The sequence below is a fragment of the Carassius gibelio genome, chromosome A10 (assembly GCF_023724105.1).
Source record: "Carassius gibelio isolate Cgi1373 ecotype wild population from Czech Republic chromosome A10, carGib1.2-hapl.c, whole genome shotgun sequence".
Lineage (NCBI taxonomy): Eukaryota > Metazoa > Chordata > Actinopteri > Cypriniformes > Cyprinidae > Carassius > Carassius gibelio.
In genome coordinates this window covers 4,393,398-4,417,679 of record NC_068380.1, presented here as the reverse complement: position 1 = coordinate 4,417,679, position 24,282 = coordinate 4,393,398, and the positions used below count along the sequence as shown (strand labels likewise).

The 24,282-nt window shown below is 35.1% G+C and overlaps 2 protein-coding genes and 1 long non-coding RNA gene across 25 annotated transcripts in view; all 3 read right to left on the bottom strand.

Annotated features, from left to right (window-relative positions):
* The window catches only part of LOC128020887 (adhesion G protein-coupled receptor E3), a 60,302-nt gene extending 47,546 nt beyond the window's left edge, over window positions 1-12,756 (bottom strand). For 22 of the 23 annotated variants that reach the window (XM_052607654.1, XM_052607660.1, XM_052607657.1 and 19 more), the window contains exons 1-3: window positions 12,514-12,756; window positions 10,440-10,760; window positions 10,041-10,343 (exon numbers count right to left, since the gene is read on the bottom strand). In XM_052607654.1, the coding sequence (XP_052463614.1) occupies window positions 10,041-10,343; window positions 10,440-10,760; window positions 12,514-12,574 (685 nt within the window). In that variant the 5' untranslated portion in view covers window positions 12,575-12,756. The remainder of the gene's footprint in view (window positions 1-10,040; window positions 10,344-10,439; window positions 10,761-12,513) is intronic. The other variant, XM_052607661.1, reaches the window with a different exon arrangement.
* On the bottom strand, window positions 203-2,564 carry LOC128020890 (uncharacterized). Its single transcript, XR_008185422.1, has 3 exons — window positions 1,601-2,564; window positions 1,429-1,507; window positions 203-1,097 (listed from the first exon to the last, which is right to left on the bottom strand). It is a non-coding gene; the product is annotated as an uncharacterized LOC128020890 (long non-coding RNA).
* Window positions 12,757-18,726: 5,970 nt separating the features above from the next.
* Window positions 18,727-22,419, bottom strand: LOC128020889 (adhesion G protein-coupled receptor E3-like). The gene is made up of 9 exons (XM_052607680.1): window positions 22,219-22,419; window positions 21,911-22,092; window positions 21,524-21,685; window positions 21,242-21,448; window positions 20,932-21,164; window positions 19,982-20,048; window positions 19,797-19,888; window positions 19,395-19,557; window positions 18,727-19,251 (listed from the first exon to the last, which is right to left on the bottom strand). Exons 1-9 carry the CDS (start codon window positions 22,322-22,324, stop codon window positions 19,195-19,197), a joined length of 1,269 nt encoding a protein of 422 aa, XP_052463640.1. The 5' UTR covers window positions 22,325-22,419; the 3' UTR covers window positions 18,727-19,194.
* Window positions 22,420-24,282: the final 1,863 nt, after the last annotated feature.

Below are 24,282 nucleotides of genomic sequence, written 5' to 3'. Positions count from 1 at the left end.
ATTCCTCATTCAGAAAATGTAATTTTTATAAGTTGCATCAATGATTTAAAAGACTTTAAATGAGGTGTTCTTAATCTTTTTAAGTTAGTAGTACAGTTCAGGTTCAGACCTGTTGCTGTGTAAGTTTAGCATGTTCAGTTTAGTCTGTGTAGAAATGAAATTATTTTTCAAGCTACATAATCTTAAAGCAGATCAATCTGAATCAAAGTGACTTGTTTTAAGGAATCCCCACATCCCCCAGTTCCCCCAGCAGCGTCTGGTAAACTGATGGTCTCCTCTCTTCATATGCTAATAACACTAATGTCTCCACATTATCACCTGGCCTCTCACAGCGAGCAGGTATTTGGACATACAAGCAAAGCCCAGAAAAGAAAGCAGGTCTATTTAAGTGTATTTTATAAATGAAATGATACAAATAGTATTTAATTATACCAGATATTAATTTATTATTATTAAATTTAGGTTGAAACTCAACATTTTTGCAAAGAAGCTGTTTATATTTTAGGCATTGTATATTATTTTATTTTAAAATACTAGATAAATAAAATAAGATCATAGCAGTAAGTCAGGGGAATACTTTTATTAAGTCAGGCATTTGTTGAACACACTGCTGGGTACTTTTTAAAAATACAGGAGACCTTCTTTCCCATAACATGCACCAATCCGGCATCAGGCTTATGCTCTGTGGTCTGTGGTCTCTCAAACACTGGATAATATCAGTAAAAAATATATATATATATCATTTCCCTTAGGGCTTAAATGAACCTCATCATTTAAATATAGCTCAGGTTTGTCAAGCACTATGTGTGGATGATGGACAATGCTCCATTAACACAGAGAACAAACTTGGCCATCACATTGTTCACAAACTTCCTGACTTTGTCCACCTTTCCTCCAGTGGTGCCTCGGATCGATTGAAGAAAGCATTATCTTCATTTGTTCAGTTCTTTCTTTAAGACACTGTTGGAAGAAAGGAAGGAGGTCACCCCAAACACTGGACCTGGGAGGACACACTGAGATTGATGTTCATGGTTTCCCTTGCTCGCTTTTCACCACGTCCAATGTAGCTGTCCCAACAATCCAGATTCTGCATGCAGCTGATAGAAAATATACAATACAAATTATTAATTATGGCTCAAATCTTTGGAGGTTCCATAATTGCTGAAAAATGTGTTTATAGGATGTTTATTTTATTGTTACATTTCCAGTCTTTAACATGGACAGCCAAAACTCACAGTTTAAACGTTAAAGCTGGTCCCTGAAACTGAAAGATATTCAGATGAATATACACTAACACTAAGAGGTTTACTTGTCTTGAAATGAGATTGACATTTATGATTCTTGTTGATTGTGGCAATTCCATTTTGGGAATATATATTTTTGTATTCAGAACATTTTATATTCAAAATATATTGAGTAGCAACATACCTTTTCTTGAGGACTGAACTTTCTGATGAAGTGAAATTCTTGTTTAGAGTGAACAATGTGAACTGTTGACTTGACTTTTCTTAAAAGAAAAAAGCAAAAACAGTTTTGTTAAACATGTTTAAACATAGTTGCAACATTTGTAGAATAAGTGATTAGAAAATGTAGAACTTACTCATGTTGTAGGATATGTTCTCCTTTCTAGCAGCCAGAATCATTTTAATAGTGAGTGAATGTTCTGTGATTATAAAGCAGCACTTCCTCCAGCTGGAGAGCGATTGGTTACATCAGGATGTGATCACTGTCTGTATGATGCGGTCTGTATGGCCGGTCATCTGTATGATCAGCTTCTGTATGACCAGTCATCAGCATGCTGGCCATTCTCTTATGCATTGCATCTCGACCTGACGAGTCACTCTATGTCTTATGTTTTTACTTAAGTTTAACTTTTTCTGATGGCAAGAATGGCTGTTTTAGTGTTATTATCAACATTGTTGTTTCATAGATAAACAGATTATGAAATATTGATAAATGTAAAGGCAACCAAACAGGCATCACATATCACAGTCTCATTGGGGACCGTCTTTTACACTTTCTCAATCCTTGACTCTTGGTCAGGAGCCCTTGGTGTCAATTTTTAGTTTGTCCATTTAGTGCAGTTTTCCATGTGCAGGGTATTTCACTGGTTTCATTAAGATACCTTTGCATCAACAGACGCTGTGGACAGGGACATTTATTACGTCAGTTTTGATGTCTTTTATCTCAAACTCAAATTCAGCTGTATTTTATGATGACTGTGTTTATGGAGTGGAATTATTTTCAGTAATTAATACCTCAATGTTGAAACTTTTCACATAAACTTATTGTATGACTTCAGAAGACTTTGAATACAGCACAAATAGTTTTTAATACTTTTATAATCTTTCTAGCACTAAATGCCCATGAGTGTAAAAAAAAAAAAAAAAAAATATCCCTGATTATTTTTCAAGCTACATAATCTTAAAGCAAACCAATCCCAGTCAAAGTGACTTGTTTTAAAGAATCCCCACATCCCCCGATTCCCCCAGCAGCGTCTGGTAAACTGATTGTTCTCTCTTCTTATATGCTAATAACACTAATGTCTCCACATTCCTGAGTATTATCACCTGGCCCTTCACAGCAACAGTACCAACAGTATCCGGACTAACTGAGTCTTATCCAATCACGGTCCAGATATCTGGGTGGGGTTATATATATATATACTGTTTTCCTGACAGAATCTACATTGAATTTTTTAGTTTTTTGTGAAATAAAATTCCAAAACCTTGAAGGACAAACTGCTTTTTGAGATTCCTACATTGCCTACAAGGGACCACATACAACAAAGCCTACTAAGGCCATTTCTCATCTCTTTTTTCCATTCAAGACTGAAAAGGTAAGTTATATATTCTGAATTTAGATTCTGATAACATGTAAATGGTAGCCTTAAAAAATAAATGTCAGGCAAAAATGCATGCAGACTGTTAAAATTTGCATGTAGTCTCTTAGTAAATGTTAGTGCTGTTTAATGTCTATTTACTGTATATATTTGTTCATTTGTTGATAGATTTTTTTTGTGGTTGTTTCTAAATATTGTTTTTCATTTTGGCAAATGCAGTGTACCCTAAAAAAATCTTGAATATTTCACAGGAAAATGAGACCCAGGAGAGACTGTCCTGAAAAGGAAGCTTTGAAATTCATCGCATCTGGGAAAGATAAAGACATATTTCAGTCAAGAGTCAAGAGAAAGGTAAGTTATCATTTAAGACTCTGTCTCCAATACTATATGACTGCAAATATTAATCAAATACTTGGCATAGTAGCTTATGAATTTCAAGAAGTGCACTGTGCAATGTTATTACTAGTTCATAGTGTGCAGTGTGAAAAAATACAGAAACAGAAATTATAGATAATCAGTGGCTTGAATATTTAGTGTATTTTAATTTTGATGCACTGTTATAAAGATTGTAATGTACTGATAATCATACTTGATAAAATATTAAATATTGATAATCATTGGAACTCGAAAACAACTGGGACACATATTAAACTTGTATCATAAATGTATGTATTCTCTAAAGCTAATATGTGCATGTGTATGTGTTTGTGACCAACAGATTGTTGATGAACAGAAAAGAGCACATGTGTGTGCATTTGTGACCACAAACATCACTAAAGGAGAAGAAATGATGTTCGACTGCGGAGATCCTGACTGCCCATGGAGACAGGTTTGTACATTTCTATTTCAATAACTTTAGCTCATATTTCAGAGTTATTTCATGAATTGTTATTTATTTGTAGTAGTCAAACTTCCTTTGAGTTTTAATGTAAAATAATGGAATTAACCTGGCAATCTTGTTACAAACAATGTTAAATCAGTTTGGGATCAGTACGATTTTTTAAATGTCTTTAAAAGTATATTCTGCTCACCAAGTCTTCATTTATTTAATAATAAAAAGTACAGTGAAAACTATATAATAGTGATATATTATCACAGTTTAAAGTAACAGTTCTCTCTCTCTCTCTCTCTCTCTCTCTCTATACGTATACTGTATATATAGACAATATATCTATAGATATCTCTATATAGGTCTATTCAGTTTATTTTAAATAAATGCTGTAATTTTTAACTTTATTTTCATTAAATAATCCTAAAAAGTACTATATATCACAGTTTCCACAAAACTATGAAGACGGAAAAGATGCTTTCAACACTGATAATATAAGAATCCTTATTAATGATTGAGAACCAATAATAATTGATCATAAAAGAACATCAATTCAGCTAATTCAAATTATTTCTGAAGATCATGTGACACTGAAGAGTGGAGTAATGATGCTGAAAATACAGCTGCACATCACAGAAATACATTACAGTTTAAAGAACATTCGATAAGAAAAGTTATTTCAAATTGTAATACTATTTCACAATTTTAAATTAATTTTACAATATTTCTGATCAGGTAAATGCAGCCTTGATTAGCAGAAAAGTCTTCTTTTAAAAGCGTTAAACCAGTCTTCCTGATCCCAGACTCACTGGTCAGGTGTTGATCCTGTGAGAGGTGTGAATGTTTGTGGGGGAGAGAGAGAGAGCGAGAACAGGGCAGATAGCACTACAACACAATAGAGATTATTGATCAAAGTGAAGAAAACACAATCCGCATTGGTATGGTCTTTACTATATTTCATAAAATAGTACCACTTTCCAATAAGATGTCATTGGTTAACACTAGTTAACATGAAAATCACTTTTAAAGTGTTTATTAATGTTAGTAAACATTACTTTTATCATTAACAAATACAATGTTTGATTTTAATAATGTCTTAATACATATTATTTAATGTAGTTGAGCTAACATTAACAAAAAATAAACAGTTGTATTTTTTTTTTTAATGTTAACAAAGCTTAAATATTTAAACAAATGTATTTCTCATTGTTAGTTAATGTGTCCTGTCCATCGCTCAGTGTTTTTAAATCAAACTTAAAGACTCATTTTTACACCCTTGCATTTGAGTGATGCGGTGTACGGTTCTTTTGATGTATGTTTTTATTTTTTTAAATGTGTATATATACATATTTTTTATTTTAATTTTTGATCTCTGTTGCTTTTAAAGTAACCTTTTCTTGTAAAGCAGTTGGATCAATGATGGTTGTGTTAATGTTGTGCTCTATAAATAGAAATTGACTTGACCTGACTTATTGTAAAGTGAAACTTTACAATTAACAAAAAACACTTTATTTAAAGTGAATAATGCATTGGTAATCCAGAATAATGCATTAGTTAATCAATAATTATTGGCTTATTCTGGTCAATAAACTTGAATATCACTTAGTAAGTGCCACTCAATAATTGTGAAAAAGTGAATCATTAATTACTGGTTTGTTTATTCTTAACTAATACATAATTCTGGATCCTTAAAATGTTAGGTTAATCATGAATTACTAGTGTGTTATTACATGAATTACATCTTTTAATTTGGGTCTGGGTTTGAGTATAAAAGGGGATGCAAGTCAAAAAGTTTAATGTATGCAATAATAAAATTTTAGTCTGTAACAAATATGATTAAAATAATTAATTAAAGCATTAATTAAAATCAGTTTTACAAAAAAGAGCACTTGTTGAAATGTTCTGCATGTCACTTTCAGCGTTCATAACAATATCATTATTAATTCTGTACAGCTTAGTCAGGTGGCCATTACTAGAGATTGATATAAATGAATCTTCTATATTACAGGTAGCAGGATGCTTGGTCCATTACATCCTGATGGATGAGCAACACCCTTATCAGACTACTACACCCTACACCCAGGATCCACTTGGTCTGTCTCTACATGTCAGAACGAGTAACTTCAGTCTTCAATGGGATGAAAGACTATCTTAAGCAGAGTGATGAGCAAATCAGTGGAAGAGCATCCTACTATTGAGGAATGCCTTCAGGAAGCCAAAACTATGTTTAAAGACTTATTGTAGAGTTTACAATAAGCATTCAAATGATTAGATATAAATACTGGTGTGAATTTACAGGTTTTGATCACTGGTCTTATCAAATATGAACCACAAACAGCTACAGCAATGTCCATGTGGTTTCAGGAAATAGTGACACAAATGATGATCTTTCTGAAATAAGGGCTGCCAATTCAGAAAAGACTTCAGTCTTCAGTCTTGGATACATCAGTAAATCACTAGTGCCATTAAATCAAAACGGTATGTTCCATTCACCACAAACAATACTGAAGAGCTGAAGATCATTGTCTTTTCATGTTTTCAACTTTGTAAAGTATGTATTACTGACATTACATTTTTTTCATTCATTCATATATTTATTCACTATATATATTTTTTATCTTGTAATTTTGTTAAATAGCAAGAGCCAGAAAGCCCTGGTCAGAAACAGAGAGGAAAGTCATAGAACACTGTTTCAAGAACTACTTTAAGGAAATGAAGGCTCCTGGAAAAGTGGACTGTGAAAGATGTATAATGCAAACAGGATTCTAAAGGATAATGGAAGAGACTGGAAAACAGTTAAATACTTTGTGCTCAACAGAATAATTTCAGTTAAGAGAAGTTTGGGTCAACAGTACTGAGCCCATAAACCCTGAGAGCTATTTTTAGAGAGATTATGAGAATAAAGTTTGACTTGATTTCATTCAAAATGCTGTTTTGTTTTTTCACAATATCCTTTTCAATGCAGGAAGTCTATATATATATATATATATATATATATATATATATATATATATATATATATATATATATATATATATATATATATATATATATATATATATATGTATGTATGTATGTATGTATGTATTACCTCCAAAGATCCAAATGGTTATCTGTTTTCTTGCCTTTACATTTAACAATTTACATTTCACATGAATGTTTAGAATATTCTGCCTATTTCTGAATGTAATGGCAATGTTGATAATAAAAATGGAGCCCCTAAATCAAGTGCTGCTCTGAAAAATGTCAGTGTGTTAAACGACTAAAGTGCCAATGCTTAAAAAGTATTTTATTTTAGCTCTCCATACAACACCTGACACTAATACACACATGGAGGTCAAAACTCAAAATTATTTATTGATTGTTGCATTGAGAATTTTCAGTTGGATCTACAAATGTGCAAATGTTAAAAGACATTCAGTTCATTTAATTTACTGGAGCCAACTGAAGATTTTAATGCAGTAAATAAAAAAATAAAAAAATCTGGTCCCCTGTTAGATGGTGAAGTGTGACGCCTGATCAGCTGACCTTACATTTAACAATATTTCACATTCTCACCATCTCTGAATGCTATGGCAAGGATGATAATATAATGTTACAATTTATGTTGATTGTAACACTGATTTAGAAATTTAGCCAATTGAATATTTTCAAAGTCAACATGAAATTGACAAGAAATGTCAAAGCAACCAAAGACATGTCGCAGTTTACCATTTAACAGGGGACCTAAGTGTTCAGATCAACATTAGCACTATTCCATCTATCTGTTCTATCTATCTATCTATCCATCCATCTATCCATCCATCCATCTGTCTATCTGTCTGATCAAATTATCATCACTGATAGGACCTTCTCACGAATAGGTTTTGATTGCATTCATACGTTGAGAAGTGTATTGGGGTTAAGCCAAGAAAATGTCAAATAAATGTAAAAAAAATAATAATAATATATATATATATATATATATATATATATATATATATATATATATAGTTAATTATAAGAGGCATTACCTCTGCCCTTGAACTGTTGACAGCTGGCTGACTCTAATTATATTACTACTTTTTATTACTATTATTATTATTTGAAAAATAAAGAAACTAAGTACTAACAAACTAACTATAATGACACTTCTCAATGTGTCAGTATTATAAGTACATATACGTATATTGTGTATGTATACAGTAAAAACTACATTTATTCAGACACCTTGAACATTTCAAACGCTATCACAGTTTATTTGCTATAGTTTAGACAATGGTAATAAAAGATGACAAGAACTCAGAGTTAACCTGTCAGAACAAATTCATCTTGATAATATCAGATAGCACTTAAGCAAAAAATGGTCAGGTCTATTGGCAGAATAATTTTTATCAAATTTACTGGTAGTCTACTTTATGAGGAATTTTTGGTTATAATATGTCAGTTTTTCAAAATTATATATTGATTGTTGCATTAAAAAAAAAAGCACACTGGTCCCCTGTTAGATGGTGAAGTGTGACGCCTGATCGGCTGACCTTACATTTAACAATAATTCACATTCTCACCATCTCTGAATGCTATGGCAAGGATGATAATATAATGTTACAATATATGTTGATTGTAACACTGATTTAGAAATTTAGCCAATTGAATATTTTCAAAGTTAACATGAAATTGGCAAGAAATGTCAAAGCAACCAAAGACATGTCGCAGTTTACCATTTAACAGGGGACCTAAGTGTTCAGATCAACATTAGCATTATTCCATCAATCCATCCATCCATCCATCCATCCATCCATCCATCCATCCATCCATCCATCTATCTATCTATCTATCTATTAAAAAAATGCACAAATTGGCCTCCAAGATCAAACCGGTCCCCAGTTAGATGGTGAAGCATGACGTGATCTGTTTGGTTGCCTTTACATTTAACAAATTACATTTATTTATTTATTTATTTTTGAATATAATGGCAATGTTGATAATACCATAAAACAATTGAGCCTCTGGAAAATGTCAGTGTTAAACAGCTAAAGTAGCATGGTTAAAAGGTGTTTTACTGAACTCAACTGAAATTTTTCAATGCAGCAAGTTAACATATAATATTGTTTAAGTTAACATATAATGTAGTTTCTTAACTTAACATATAATGTAGTTTCTTAACTTAACATATAATGTTGTTTCTTAAGTTAACATATAATGTTGTTTCTTAACTTAACATATAATGTTAACAATGTGTCTGTGATGTAAGAAGAGGTGATTCAGTCTAACAGGCATCACACATCACCATCTAACTGGGGACATGCAATTGTTACCTTAAAGAGCTCTTTATTTTACTTTATTTTTGCTATCCTCAAATTAACTATAGTGTCTTACTTGTTTTGTCTTATTATCTGTGTGATTGCATTCATATATTGAGAAGTGTATTTGTATTAGTCTCAAGCCCCGAAAATATCTGCATGTCATACTAATTTATTAAACATTTTGGATTTCTATTAGAATATTTCTTTAATGGAGATATAGTGTGAATGTTTCAAAGTTTAGAGTTGCATTTAAATACAGTTAGATTGTAAAGAAACACTTGGTACAATTGCCCTTGTGTTTCCACACACAGTTGCATTGCAGTCTATGGAGGTCCCCTGTTGGATAGGTAGACGTCACTCAGGTCCCCACTTGGCATGTTTTTAAAAAAAATTAAAAATGCATTTTTTCAGTTATATTATGAAAAAAGACCTCAAATGAAAATTTTGTATGTAATTTTTGTTTTTTAAAAATGACCAGAAACACTGGTCCCCTCTTGGTCAGTGTAGAGCGATAGTCCCCTCTTAGTAACATAGACGTGTATGTGTGTGTGTGTGTGTGTGTGTGTGTGTGAGAGAGAGAGAGTGTGTGTGTGTTTATGTTCACTGCTGTGTGTGTGTGTGTGTGTGTGTGAGAGAGAGAGAGAGAGAGAGAGTGTGTGTGTGTGTGTTCATGTTCACTGCTGTGTGTGTGTGTGTGTGTGTGTGTGTGTGTGTGTGTGTGAGAGAGAGTGTGTCTATGTGTGAGAGAGAGAGAGAGGGTTTGTGTGTGTTCATGTTCACTGCTGTGTGTGTGTGTGTGTGTCTGTATGTTTACTGCTGTGTGTGTGTGTGCGTGTTCATGATCACTGCTGTGTGTGTGTGTCTGTATGTTTACTGCTGTGTGTGTGTGTGTGTGTTCATGATCACTGCTGTGTGTGTGTGTGTGTGTGTGCGTGTTCATGATCACTGCTGTGTGTGTGTGTCTGTATGTTTACTGCTGTGTGTGTGTGTGTGTGTTCATGATCACTGCTGTGTGTGTGTGTGTGTGTGTGTGTGTTCATGATCACTGCTGTGTGTGTGTGTGTGTGATGAGCTTGTTTCTCACCTGAACTCTTGACAGTGTATGTGACTGAGGTCTTGACCTGATCTCTCTGAGTAGCTTCACATCTCCACTCTCTGCTGTCATCTTCATTCAGGAGTGTTGTATTCAGAGAGATGATACAGGGATCTGATGAGGATGATATCTGATATCTGCCGTCTGATCTCGTCAGTTTAACACCAGCCTGATTCACCCAGAACAGCTGAATCCTCTCAGAACGAGCCGAATCATCACAAGAGACTCGATCATATGAATACAACTGACAGAAGAGAGTCACAGAGAGACCTGCACTGATCTCAGTGTGTGAGACTGAAACACAGAATAACACACACATCACACACTCTTCGATCATCGGGAGAGATTAAATGAAGAATTTTTAAATTGATCACATAATCATAAAATTACCTTGAAGAACATGCAGATGAACACGAGCATCAGGTCTTATTCGTTGTCCACCCTCACCAGTCCATTGTTGGCAGGTGTAAGCTCCAGAATCTTCTGTTGAGATGTCCCTGATGTTCAGAGAGCAGTCAGACCCCAGACTCAGTCTCTCATGTCTCTCTGTGTCTTTCCTCTTTTTCCCTAAACAAATCAGTTCAACTGCTGCTGAATGACTGTTATAGTTCCATGTAGTTGATGTACAGTCATGAAGAGCATTATTACAGGACAGACGGACATCTTCACCAGAACTGATGAACACATGAACATCATCCACTCCTCTGATACCTGAAACACAAGAACATCTGACTGATCATTATGTTATATACAGTATTGTTCAAAATAATGGCAGTACAATGTGACTAACCAGAATAATCAAGGTTTTTCGTATATTTTTTTATTGCTACGTGGCAAACAAGTTACCAGTAGGTTCAGTAGATTGTCAGAAAACAAATGAGACCCAGCATTCATGATATGCACGCTCTTAAGGCTGTGCAATTGGGCAATTAGTTGAATTAGTTGAAAGGGGTGTGTTCAAAAAAATAGCAGTGTGGCATTCAATCACTGAGGTCATCAATTTTGTGAAGAAACAGGTGTGAATCAGGTGGCCCCTATTTAAGGATGAAGCCAACACTTGTTGAACATGCATTTGAAAGCTGAGGAAAATGGGTCGTTCAAGACATTGTTCAGAAGAACAGCGTACTTTGATTAAAAAGTTGATTAGAGAGGGGAAAACCTATAAAGAGGTGCAAAAAATGATAGGCTGTTCAGCTAAAATGATCTCCAATGCCTTAAAATGGAGAGCAAAACCAGAGAGACGTGGAAGAAAACGGAAGACAACCATCAAAATGGATAGAAGAATAACCAGAATGGCAAAGGCTCAGCCAATGATCACCTCCAGGATGATCAAAGACAGTCTGGAGTTACCTGTAAGTACTGTGACAGTTAGAAGACGTCTGTGTGAAGCTAATCTATTTTCAAGAATCCCCCGCAAAGTCCCTCTGTTAAAAAAAAGGCATGTGCAGAAGAGGTTACAATTTGCCAAAGAACACATCAACTGGCCTAAAGAGAAATGGAGGAACATTTTGTGGACTGATGAGAGTAAAATTGTTCTTTTTGGGTCCAAGGGCCACAGGCAGTTTGTGAGACGACCCCCAAACTCTGAATTCAAGCCACAGTACAGAGTGAAGACAGTGAAGCATGGAGGTGCAAGCATCATGATATGGGCATGTTTCTCCTACTATGGTGTTGGGCCTATTTATCGCATACCAGGGATCATGGATCAGTTTGCATATGTTAAAATACTTGAAGAGGTCATGTTGCCCTATGCTGAAGAGGACATGCCCTTGAAATGGTTGTTTCAACAAGACAATGACCCAAAACACACTAGTAAACGGGCAAAGTCTTGGTTCCAAACCAACAAAATTAATGTTATGGAGTGGCCAGCCCAATCTCCAGACCTTAATCCAATTGAGAACTTGTGGGGTGATATCAAAAATGCTGTTTCTGAAGCAAAACCAAGAAATGTGAATGAATTGTGGAATGTTGTTAAAGAATCATGGAGTGGAATAACAGCTGAGAGGTGCCACAAGTTGGTTGACTCCATGCCACACAGATGTCAAGCAGTTTTAAAAAACTGTGGTCATACAACTAAATATTAGTTTAGTGATTCACAGGATTGCTAAATCCCAGAAAAAAAAATGTTTGTACAAAATAGTTTTGAGTTTGTACAGTCAAAGGTAGACACTGCTATTTTTTTGAACACACCCCTTTCAACTAATTGCCCAATTGCACAGCCTTAAGAGCGTGCATATCATGAATGCTGGGTCTTGTTTGTTTTCTGACAATCTACTGAACCTACTGGTAACTTGTTTGCCACGTAGCAATAAAAAATATACTAAAAACCTTGATTATTCTGGTTAGTCACATTGTACTGCTATTATTTTGAACAATACTGTATTAATAAACTACACTTTATTGTATGCAGATGTGCACTGAACTCTTTCACAGGAGTTTAAAGAGCGTCTGGAAGTGTGTTTACCTGTGAGAAGTGAAGAGAGAAAGATCAGTCCCAGCAGACACAGATGACACTCATCAGACATTTTTCTATTTCTCTCAGTCTTTCTCTTCAGTAAATGATCTTTAAACACTATCAGCTCTTCCTGTGTTTGTTCACTTCCTCTGATCTACAGACTGAGCGAGATTCTGATGAGAGCTGTATTTAATGACCCAATTAATGCACTGCATAATGAAGATGTGCTGCTTCACATTTCTCCTGTAAATATTGATGTGTGTGTGTGTGTAGATTAAACTTTGTCATTATGCAGAATACAAGTACAGAGCTAATGAAATGCAGTTAGCATCTAACCAGAAGTGCAAGAATATAGTGTTTTATATACATAAACGTGCAGAGTAAGTGAAGCTATGATATACAGAATGTACAGTGGAGTTACTATATACAGTATTGAGCAGAGTATATACAAAATATAAATAGGAATGCAATGTAAGGCTTTTATTTACATTCTATATACACATTATGAACAGCAGCAACGTGAGAACAGTGGCATTAAATACAGTTGGATGAGTGTGCAAAAGTATTGTTAAACAATGTATTCTATGCAAAATAACAGCAGTGCAATGATATTTTTATAGAAATAGTTTACTTTGTACAGTAACAGCTTTAGACAGTTTATAGTGCAATAGGTTTAACAATGTGCAAAATATGAGTAGTGCAAATGCATGTATGTATGGTACATAAAGTAGTAGACGCTTATACTATGGTTAGCACACCTCAAGACATATCATCAAAATCATGAAGGCAGTGCTGACAACACCTTTTTGTGCAAAATGTGTGACCGATATTACTGTTAACTTTGTGAAGTGATATGAACTGTAATGCGGTTAAGAGAGCTGGAACTACGTTTGCCTTGCGTTTCCCAAAAAATAAATGCACACCTCAAAACATTCGTCAACCAATCAGATTCAAGCATTCAACGGCCCCCGTAGTATATATATGTATATAGACTATAACTATAACCTCTGACCTGGGAAAACACAAGACTCTGACATCACAGTGGTTATGAAACCTGTTCTTCAGATCTGTATATTGTTAACCAAACTAACACAACACTCATTTACTCTGAACACTATCTATTGCAAAGTCTATCTTTTTTTTTTTTTTCACTTTTCGAAAGATCCTCTAATGGAGTTACATTTTAGAAACAAAGTCATTTAGTTATTAGTGATAAAACTGTGTTGTTACAGAAAAGGTATTTACTATCAATGAGTTCCTTCCTTCAGTTATAACGAGAAGAATAATACCACATTATGCCACAGTCTTTCAAACTTGCTGTCCATCATCCAAAATAGTATGTAATATTAAAATAAGTGTGTCCCAAAGTACAGTATGTTGAAAAGAGTGAGCCAGAAGTCCCCAGATGGTCTACTATTTCAGGTTGATTTTTCAAGTGAAGATCTGTGCACAATCTAATGGCTAATATTACCCACAATGCACTTTGGTTAAGGATTAGGTCCAGAACTACAAATTACAAAGCCTTAAAAAACTACAAACATGGCAGATGCACACGGCCGATGGTTAAGTAGAGCGGTTTAGATGAAGGTGTTTGAAATTACTAATAATTCACATTTAACCTGGTAAAAAAATAATAATAAATTACAGTAAGAACTTAAATCATATTCAGCTAGTGTTACTTCAATTAGTTTTTTATTCCAGTATTCAAGTTTTGGTTTCTTACAATCCAGGGATGGGCAACTTTAATAGTGACGAAGGCCAGCATTTCTTCTCTTTTATACCAAGTTGCGAGATCTAATCCGCGACAACACACCTTTTACTCAAATCTCTTTATGTCTTACACAATTTGCTTTATATTGAAGGAAATTAAAGTATAACTAATGTAATTTCTTTTTTTTTTTTTTTTTTTTAAGATTTTATTAAATATAAAACAATTATGCTAATTCAGAATTAAAACTGTGTTGTCAGTGGACAGGAATAAGCCAATATAAACATCTCAATTGTATTGTCTGGAAATCTGCAACAAACAAATAAATCAGTTTTTTTATGGCCTACATAACATTCTCAAAATAACCTTAGAGGACAGTTTAAATGGCTTATTCATATAAATAAATAAAAATGTTATTCCAAATGGTAGGGTAAAACAGACTGGAATCTGCAGAATTTAAGACCTTTAAAGACATTTTTAAGATCTGCACTTCACATTTCAGCCTTTAAACAAATTTAAAGAAATGAGATGAGACAAAAGTATCAATTATTATATTAACTTAAATAATTAGTATCAATTATTACATGAAATAACAAATATATATAAATTTAGGCTCACATAATAGCCTCTCCCTTCTAAGTATGACCTGAAACATTTGAGAACCATCCCAGAAAGCCCGACCCAGTTTTCCATTCTCTCTAGTAGTATGTTATGATCGACAGTGTCAAACGCAGCACTGAGATCTAGCAATACCAATTTGCCAGCGTCACAATTTAAGCGAATATCATTTATTATCTTAATGAGTGCTGTCTCTGTGCTGTGATGCGGTCGGAAACCAGTTTGAAAATTGCCCAGGTATCCATTTGAGTTTAAGTATTTGTTCAGCTGATTAAAAACTATCTTTTCTATAATTTTGCCTATAAAAAGAAGATTAGATATTGGTCTATAATTGCTCAAAATGGTGTTATCAAGATTGCTCTTTTTCAGGAGGGGCTTAACAACTGCGGTTTTCAGGGAGTTTGGAAATGTCACAGAAAGAAGTGAGGTGTTCACCACTTCTAAGAGATCTGCTTCTAAACAGTTAAGCACACTTTTGAAAAAAGATGTGGGATGTGTGTCAAGACACACTTTTCAATTTATGACTATCAATTTTACCTTTGGAATTTGAGGTAAGTGCATATCTGGCGTCCCTGTTGTAAGTAAGTGGTGTGATGGCAATTTAAATAAAATACAGATTTTTCAAACATACTGAACATGGTATAAAGCTAATCTGTTTACCACCTTGACTGGAAAATACTGTCTTCATGGTCAGTTTTTCCATTTATTATTTGCTGATGTTAGTGAATGTTTACATTAGAGTGCACATCAGGCAGAAAATAATACAGGGAGCGTCTGGAAACTAGAGACCTCTCCTGGTTGGGGATAGTTATTAACATCATAAAGTGTAAGCAATCTGTATGTGTTTTGCTCTTCAAATGTTTAAAATTGATAATCCGAGTCTAAAATGATCCAGCGGCCGCCAGCTGCTCATTCCTGATATAAGCAAAAAAGGTTGAGAAAGATGTTTCTCATGTCTGCAGCAGGATCTCAGATCTTCTTTTAGCAAAATGAAACTGATAAAGGCAATTTATCATTGAATTCAGTGATGTCATCATCTCAGTTCAGTTTAATTAGTATCTGTGCAATCAAGTCAATGATATCGCTGTAGATGAAGTGACCCCAACTAAGCAAGCCAGAGGCGACAGCGGCAAGGAACCGAAACTCCATCGGTGACAGAATGGAGAAAAAAACCGTGGGAGAAACCAGGCTCAGTTGGGGGTTAGTTCTCCTCTGACCAGACGAAACCAGTAGTTCAATTTCACACTGCAGCAAAGTCAGATTGTGCAGAACAATCATCTGTTTCCTGTGGTCTTGTCCTGGTGCTCCTCTGAGACAAGGTCTTTACAGGGGATCTGTATCTGGGGCTCTAGTTGTCCTGGTCTCCGCTGTCTTCCAGGGCTATAAAGGTCCTTTCTAGGAGCTGATCCACCTTGTGGTCTGGATACGTACTGGATCCGGGTGACTGCAGTAAGAGAGGAGCAGACTAATATTAGCGTAGATGCCATTCTTCTAATGATGTAGCAAGTACATCGGGTGTTATGGGAAGTGTTCCCGGTTCCAGTTTACCTAATTAATGCAGCCTAAAAATCCTTTAACGGATTTGGATATTAAAAGCATATTAGTATGTTATGTGTAAACCAGGTTAAAGAGATGGGTCTTTAATCTAGATTTAAACTGCAAGAGTGTGTCTACCTCCCGAACAATGTTAGGTAGGTTATTTCAGAGTTTAGGCGCCAAATAGGAAAAGGATCTGCCACCCGCAGTTGATTTTGATATTCTAGGTATTATCAAATTGAGTTTTGAGAACGTAGCGGAAGTGGAGGATTATAATGTAAAAGGAGCTCATTCAAATACTGAGGTGCTAAACCATTGGACTAGCTGTAGTTTGTTTACTAAGTGTTATAACTGTTTCCTTGATCTCACAATGGTATTAGTTATAACTCTGTTTTTATAGGGTAGAATCACTATGTTTCAATACGACCTTAACAAGTCTGTAATATAAAAAAATAAAAAAATAAAAATACTTCTCATTCATTCGCATATTATCTTTTTAGACTCTTTCATTGACAAACACAGAAATCATACATGTTTTTATCCTCAAAAACCAACAGCATAGAAATATAAGTCTTATCTGTTTTTGGGTGACGGTGATGAAGATGAAGACGTTGATGATGATGATGATGATGACGACGACGACGATAAAAAAACAAAAGGCAATAACCCTGAAAGTCCATTCACCACATTCTATCCATGAATGTCCACGAAAGCTCATGTCCACGGAGTACATCCCAAAGTTTCCACGTACAAACCTTTGTGTTGATATCGAATCACAGTAAACCCAAATCTTCAAAATCACTAATGTGGCATAATACGGTTTCAGGATCCACAGTGGTTTTTCACATTGCCTCTACATTCACTTCATTGACATGTTTCAGACAAGGTTTCAGACAGGCATGTAAAAGAGAAAGATGTCTCTCACAGAATGTGGAGTCCTTCTACAAAAATAATCACATTAAATAGTTATATAAAACTACATAAATAACAGTCAAGATTTAAGTCGATATAAAAGAAACAATGCTTACTTCAGATTGAGCATGAAACTCTAAGTTTCTCAATCAGGACCAATGATTGTTTGTAGCCATAAGCCATGCTTGTTCCTCCATTACCAATCTACTACTTCTACTCTCTACACCAGTTTTATACATCAGAGTATTACTCCTTGTTGCCTCCTCATGGTGAGTAGTAGAAGTACAACAAAAAAAAGCTTTTAACAGGTTTGACTGTTACAGCGTGCAGAACAACCACTCAATAAAGAATTAAAATAATCTAACCTTGAGGTCATAAATGCATGGATTAACATTTCTGCATTTGAAATTGAGAGCATAGGCCTTACATGCAGAGTTTTTAGGTCCTATAATTAACACCTCTGTTTTTTTTTTCTTTCAGAATTTAGCTGTAAGAAATTTTTTATATCGACTATGCATTCCATTAGTTTTGTTGTGTTAGTAAATTGGTGTGTTTCACCGGGCTGCCAAGAAATATAGAGCTGAGTATCATCAGCATAACAGTGAAAGCTAACACCATGTTTCCTGATGATATCTCCCAAAGGTAACATATAAAGCGTGAAGAGTAGCGGCCCTAGTACTGAGCCTTGAGGTACTCCATACTGCACTTGTGATCGATATGATACATCTTCATTCACTGCTACGAACTGATGCGGTCATATAAGTACGATTTAAACCATGCTAATGCACTTCCACTGATGCCAACAAAGTGTTCAAGTCTATGCAAAAGAATGTTGTGGTCAACTGTGTCAAACGCAGCACTAAGATCCAATAAAACTAATAGAGAGATACAACCACGATCAGATGATAAGAGCAGGTCATTTATAACTCTACGGAGAGCAGTTTCAGTACTATGATACGGTCTAAATCCTGACTGGAAATCCTCACATATACCATTTTTCTCTCAGCAGGAATATAATTGTGAGAATACTGCCTTTTCTAGTATCTTGGACAGAAAAGGGAGATTCGAGATCTGTCTATAATTAACTAGTTCTTTGTGGTCAAGTTGTGGTTTTTTGATGAGAGATTTAATAATAGCCAGTTTGAAGGTTTTGGGGACAAATCCTAATGACAATGAGTACTTAATAATAGTCAGAAGAGGATCTATGACTTTTGGAAGCAGCTCTTTTAGGAGATTAGATGGAATAGGGTCTAACAATGTGGAAAAACATTCACATATGCATTTACATATCACATTGTTTATTAATGCATAACTTTTAACAAACACAATGCAGTAAAACAATGAAAACCTACTGTAAGGAACAGCAAAAAATGTATCATTATTTATGTGTAATGCATAAATACAAGCCATAAGACAGTACAGATTCACTTTGAATTTGACAAATCAACTGTTCATTTAGTGATTGTAATAGTTTATTTTTAAGGTAAATCCAACACACCTATAAAACCTGTGAGACTGACCTGAACATTCATTTTGCCATTTGAATATTAAAAGTAACATAGAAAGTGTCCTTGCAGAAGAAAGCTCAATAAACCAAAAATTAGTGTTAGTCTCATAAAATTCATAATTTTGTTTTTTTCAGCTTAAGCCTAACATTTTGAGTCTGTAAAGACTGTACAAATATGTTTTTCACAAACCACCAAGAAAATGGGATGTATACGTTCTACATTCATAGTATTTCAAGTAGTAATATCAAAAGACTGGTAAAAATGTTTGTTTACCAATTACAGAAAGGAGCAGAGACTACAGTTAACATCCAAAACATTGATTATGTATTTTACTGTAAGTATGGCATCACTTGTATAATAACGGCATTTTAGCAAAACTTTTACTTCCTGAACATGATTCTGTAGCCTTCAGTGCTGTCTGATGCAGCAAAGACATCTTAAGAACTTCCTGTACTGCTGCATGATCTGGAGTTAAAGCCCAGAGAAAGATGAACAAAGATGATTTTATTCACAAGACAGGTCCAAATATGTAAAGTCTTAAATCAATTTGAAAGGTATTATAGTTAATCACAGATAGAGTCTATTAAGAGAATGTAAAGATGTTTGACCTCATTATTGAGAACGCCGTAGATCAGGAAGATGAAGGTTCCCTGCTGCGAGTTCAAGATCAGGAAGAGGATCTCCAGGACCTTACTGTCATTAGTGAAGAAACCAAGAATCCAGGAGCAACCGAGAACCACAAACTGAGCCAGTGTTTTAAACACCAAGATCCTGCAGAGAAGCCATTAATGTGTCTTTATCTGTGTTTCTACAAAATCTGTGTTTGTATAAATCAGTGGTTCCTATTTCCAATCATCAGAGATCAGATAAGGGAGAGAGAGGGGTTACACAGACAGCAAGCAATTTCGACCCAGAACTGTGTGAAATCCTATGCCAAATGTGGGCCAGATCTAGGCCGAAACTGCTTGCTGTCTGGGTAAGAAGCACTGGTTTAAATCTAGATTTCATACTTGGTTTGTTTCATCTGTGAGACTTCAGCGTTGAGATTTTTTAGAGCTGAGTTCAGAGTGATGAGGATCTTGATGAAGAGAATCATGTTTAACTGCAAAGTAGAAAGACATCAAGGAATTATCACCCTGCTCTTATTTTTTTTATATATATAAATCAAAGCTATGAAAATTAGAAATGTGTTTACTGCTAGTATGAAGCAAACAGGACCAAGAAAACTCCAGATGAAGTTTTTTTCCATTTTAAGCCAGCAGCTGTTTGGTAGAATATACAATAGCATAATAAATGAACAAACATGCATGAAGGTGTTGAATTACTGGTAATTTTAAAGAGGTCATCAGATGTTTGAACTGAAATGTGTGTGTGCAGTGAAAAAAACCTGAGTGAATCTTTATCATCATAGGGTGGCTATAATGATAAAGATTCAATCAGTGTTTTTTTTAAATCTCGTAAAATAATTTCCCCTTTCTCAAATCGAGCAGATCTCAGTCACACAGACAGGCCCCTCCCATAACTTTGATTGACATAGTGTTTCAGCAACGACTGGACTGGTGTATTACTGTAGCTCAGTGAGTGACTGTCATCAGATTAAGTTGTTCTGTTGTAGGATGAAATAATGAACACAGCAGTCGTTATTTAATCCTGACATCTGAGGCGCTGACATCCGATAACGTATGTTTTTAAAGAGAATGTGCCCCCGATCTACATAAATGTGTTTATGTTCTCGCAAATCATTTGTGATCCAGCTTCACCAACAGAAGTGAGTGTAAGGTTTTTTAATGAATCTTATTCTTTGCAAATCGCCATTCCTTATAATGTGCTAATTATCAAGTTTAATGATGAATGCGGCTAAAGTAAACAGTCCCTCACAGAGCAGCTCCGAAGAGAGGGGCGGAGTCAGCCGAGCTCATTAACATTTAAAGGAACATGCTACAAAACTGCATGCTCTGAAAAAAATTCTGTTTTTACACTACCATTGAGAAACTTTAACCAAACTATGTTACAGACTTTTCATTAAGACCCTAAAGGATCATATCAACTTGTGGGAAATGGGCATCCGATGACCTCTTTAATATTTAAAATGACTTGAACTAAAGTCTTATTCATTGCATGTATTAAGAGAAAACCCTGACTCACTGTTCGCTGCCGTAGCCTTCAGGAACCAGACCGACAGACACACACACCACAACCAGAGCAACCACATATCCAATCACACACAGGAATCCACTGCTAAGCACCTCGCTCTTTTTGAAGCTGATCTGTGATAGGTTCTTCACACAGATGAAGAGAAGCACAGCTTCGATGAACATCCACACAAAGCCGGAGAGAAAGAGGAAGTGCAGAAGGCCTGAGATGACGGCACACAACACCTGGAGACCATAAGAGACGGTTATGATGATTCTCAGTGAAGCTGTGCTGAGCTGTAGGACTCCTTCATCATTCTCACCTTCTGATGCTGTATGATGCTCAGGAACTGCTGTGTAAGCAGAAGCAGAAGGTGAGCCAACAGAAGACTGATGCAGATATTGATTCGAGCCACATTATTCACTCCAGGACTCCAGTGACAAAGGGCAAAGGTCAACAGGGCCAAACTGAAGAACACCAGCCCCACAAACACACACACCAAATTCAACAACTCCAGAAGTGGGTCGCTCTGAGAAAACATGTGAGAGAACATGAGTGCCGAATCATTGCTGTTCTTTAGCGTTTATAATAAATGCTCTCGTACCGCCGGCGGCTGGCTGGTTTGCATGATGAGAGCGAACGTCGACAGATGATCACAGGAACACACAGTATAACTGCCGTTGGTCTTTAAAACAACACAACCATCTACAATCCACTCGCTGATATTCCAGTACACACAGGACAGAGAACCGCTGGGATCAAACTCCTGCAAAAAGAAGAAGAAAATATGAAAACACTGAAAACAGAGGATCCACGAGCAAAGGCAGATTCAGAAACTCTGTTTATTTCCCGAACTGAAGAAAAGCAGTCTGCAGTGCACCGGGACTCTTGTTACAGTGTAATTATTCAAACATTTAAGTACTGAGTAATATTAATTCGTTTTTTTTTGTTTTGTTTTCAGGTTGGGAAAAAGCACGTTTGAGTCTCTCACTCTGATGTGTTTGAGCGTGAAGTTGACTGGCTCGGTCAGTTTAGTGTTTCTGGTTTTGGGAAGAGTAGCTGAGATCACAGTGGACATCATGGTTTTAACCGTCTTATTCGATGTGTTGAAGAAGTCTGGCTTCAGTAGGTTCTCCATCGTGTTGTAGCTCATGAACGCCACAGCAGCTGATCCTATGTGACAGGAACAGAAATGCAATACTGTTAAAAAAATCTAAGAAATAAATTAAATGTGGTTTAGTGGTGATGGTGCAGTGTCTCTTTTTTTATTTTTTAACCACTCTGAATCATTTCACCCACTTGTTTCATTGTTGTTCTTGGCGATCCCAATGAGATCAATGTCCACAGATGAATTTGTCGTGTCAAGTCGAGGGATTTTATCTAAAGTGACCTGTGGCCCTACCATGAAGACTTGTCCCTCTGATTAAACACAAACAGTCATTTATTTATAGTATTTGTCTTATTTATTTTTTTTTTTTATGAAAGTCCAATTCAATCATTGAATTTGCATAAAAGACAAAACACATTCACTATGATTGGACTTTTCCATCTCTGATGTAGTTTGAACCATTCAGGTCCATTTTTATTTAAATGTAAGTACTCTTAACTATATTAGGTCATCTGGAGGTCAAAGGTCAGCTTTTTATGCTCAAAGCAGCAAATATACTCAAAACACATCCACAAAACATGAACTTCTCACTTTTAGTGAATGCATGCAAAACTGCTTATCTTTCTTATTTGATAAGCTTTTACTGAATTATGGATGAATTTACACCAAAATATGGACCTTTGACATAGTCAAAAAAAGAAAGAGGCAGCATTTAATGCTTTCTTTTAACGAAATGCCAAATATACACAATCATGTCATAATGTATATGCATTTATCATTGTTGTTGTCTGATTCACTGCTGCTCTCGAAACTATATAAACTCATTGACATAAGTGTTTCATCATCAATAATAAGTTTCTCCACTTACCTACAGTGGGAAGGTTAAACTTGACACTGTCATTTGTGTCTGTCGACTTCACTAAAGTAGAAATGAGTTTCTCACTGGTTTTTAACATACGGTTTCCATGGGAGGCTAGTTCAGTTGGGCTTGCTGAGGTTGTTGTCTCTAAAATCTTCTCTGAAGAGTTGAAGGCCATAGTCAAAATGTTTGTCACAAGCTATTTTATCAATCAGAGAATACAGTTACCGTACAAAAGTCAGGAGAGCCAATAAGAGGGCACTGTGACTGTACCATCTACAGTATGTCATTGACAAATATTTGATAATTGTATGATTTTTCTCTTGAAGACTTACATTCAAAGGAAGCACTGTAGCTGTAATGTTCTCTATCTGCTCAAAGAGATTTTTAAGACATCCTCCAGAGGTCTGACTCACAATGTTGAAGGCAGAATTTGATCATTTATTAATAACCAAAAAAGTTAGTTTGAGCACAAATAAATATAGAATAAATAGAAAGTCAACATTCATTTTACAAAAAAATCCACAATACATATCTTCTTTTCTTATCTTTTATCATATCTTTGGACTATGATTGCAAGAAGTTGTGAGTCAAACTCTAAAACTTACGGTGCATCCTTCCTGCAGTGTTATATTTATAACTGCAATGACAGAAATCATTATTAAGACAACAACAACAACAATAATAATAATAAAGAAACAGCAAATGAAAAATATGTAATCTGTGAAACATTAAAAAAGCAATGATCAAAATGCTGAATGTGCACAGAGTGTGGGAAATTTAATGTGGGGAAAAAAAATTATGATACTAAAATATAAAGATAACTAATACAAATTTTCAAGAATTTAGAATTTACAAATGAATTACAGCAAGTACATCATTATACTCATTAAGTACTGTCTATGCAACCATATAGTAACTGTGTAAACATGATTTCACTTAATAACTGATTGTGAACACATGATCACGAAAATCTGCAATGATCTGAAACTGTACATTTCTTGTAGTCTTTTATTCCTTGTCGTTAGAAACACACTCACACACCTGTTCAATTCTACAGATGCACAAAGATTCAGCCAACACACAATTCAACAGAGAAAACATCAGTCTACATTACCAGCTGTGGTTATCTCTGGTGTGACTGTTGTATCGGTGCTGCTGATGTTAGTAACAGCTGAAAAAATAATGCCTGATTAATATCAATAAATTAATCAATAAACAATAAAAAAGGGCACATGTAAATATAATTACAGTACCTGCACAGTATGCAAAAGTACAGTAAGTTGGTTTAACCAGCTCATAGACATAATAATTGCCTGGACAGGCTTTGACTTTAATGGGGAAAGAACCATAAAAGCAGCAGTAATTGTCATAGTGACCACAGACATCTCGAGTG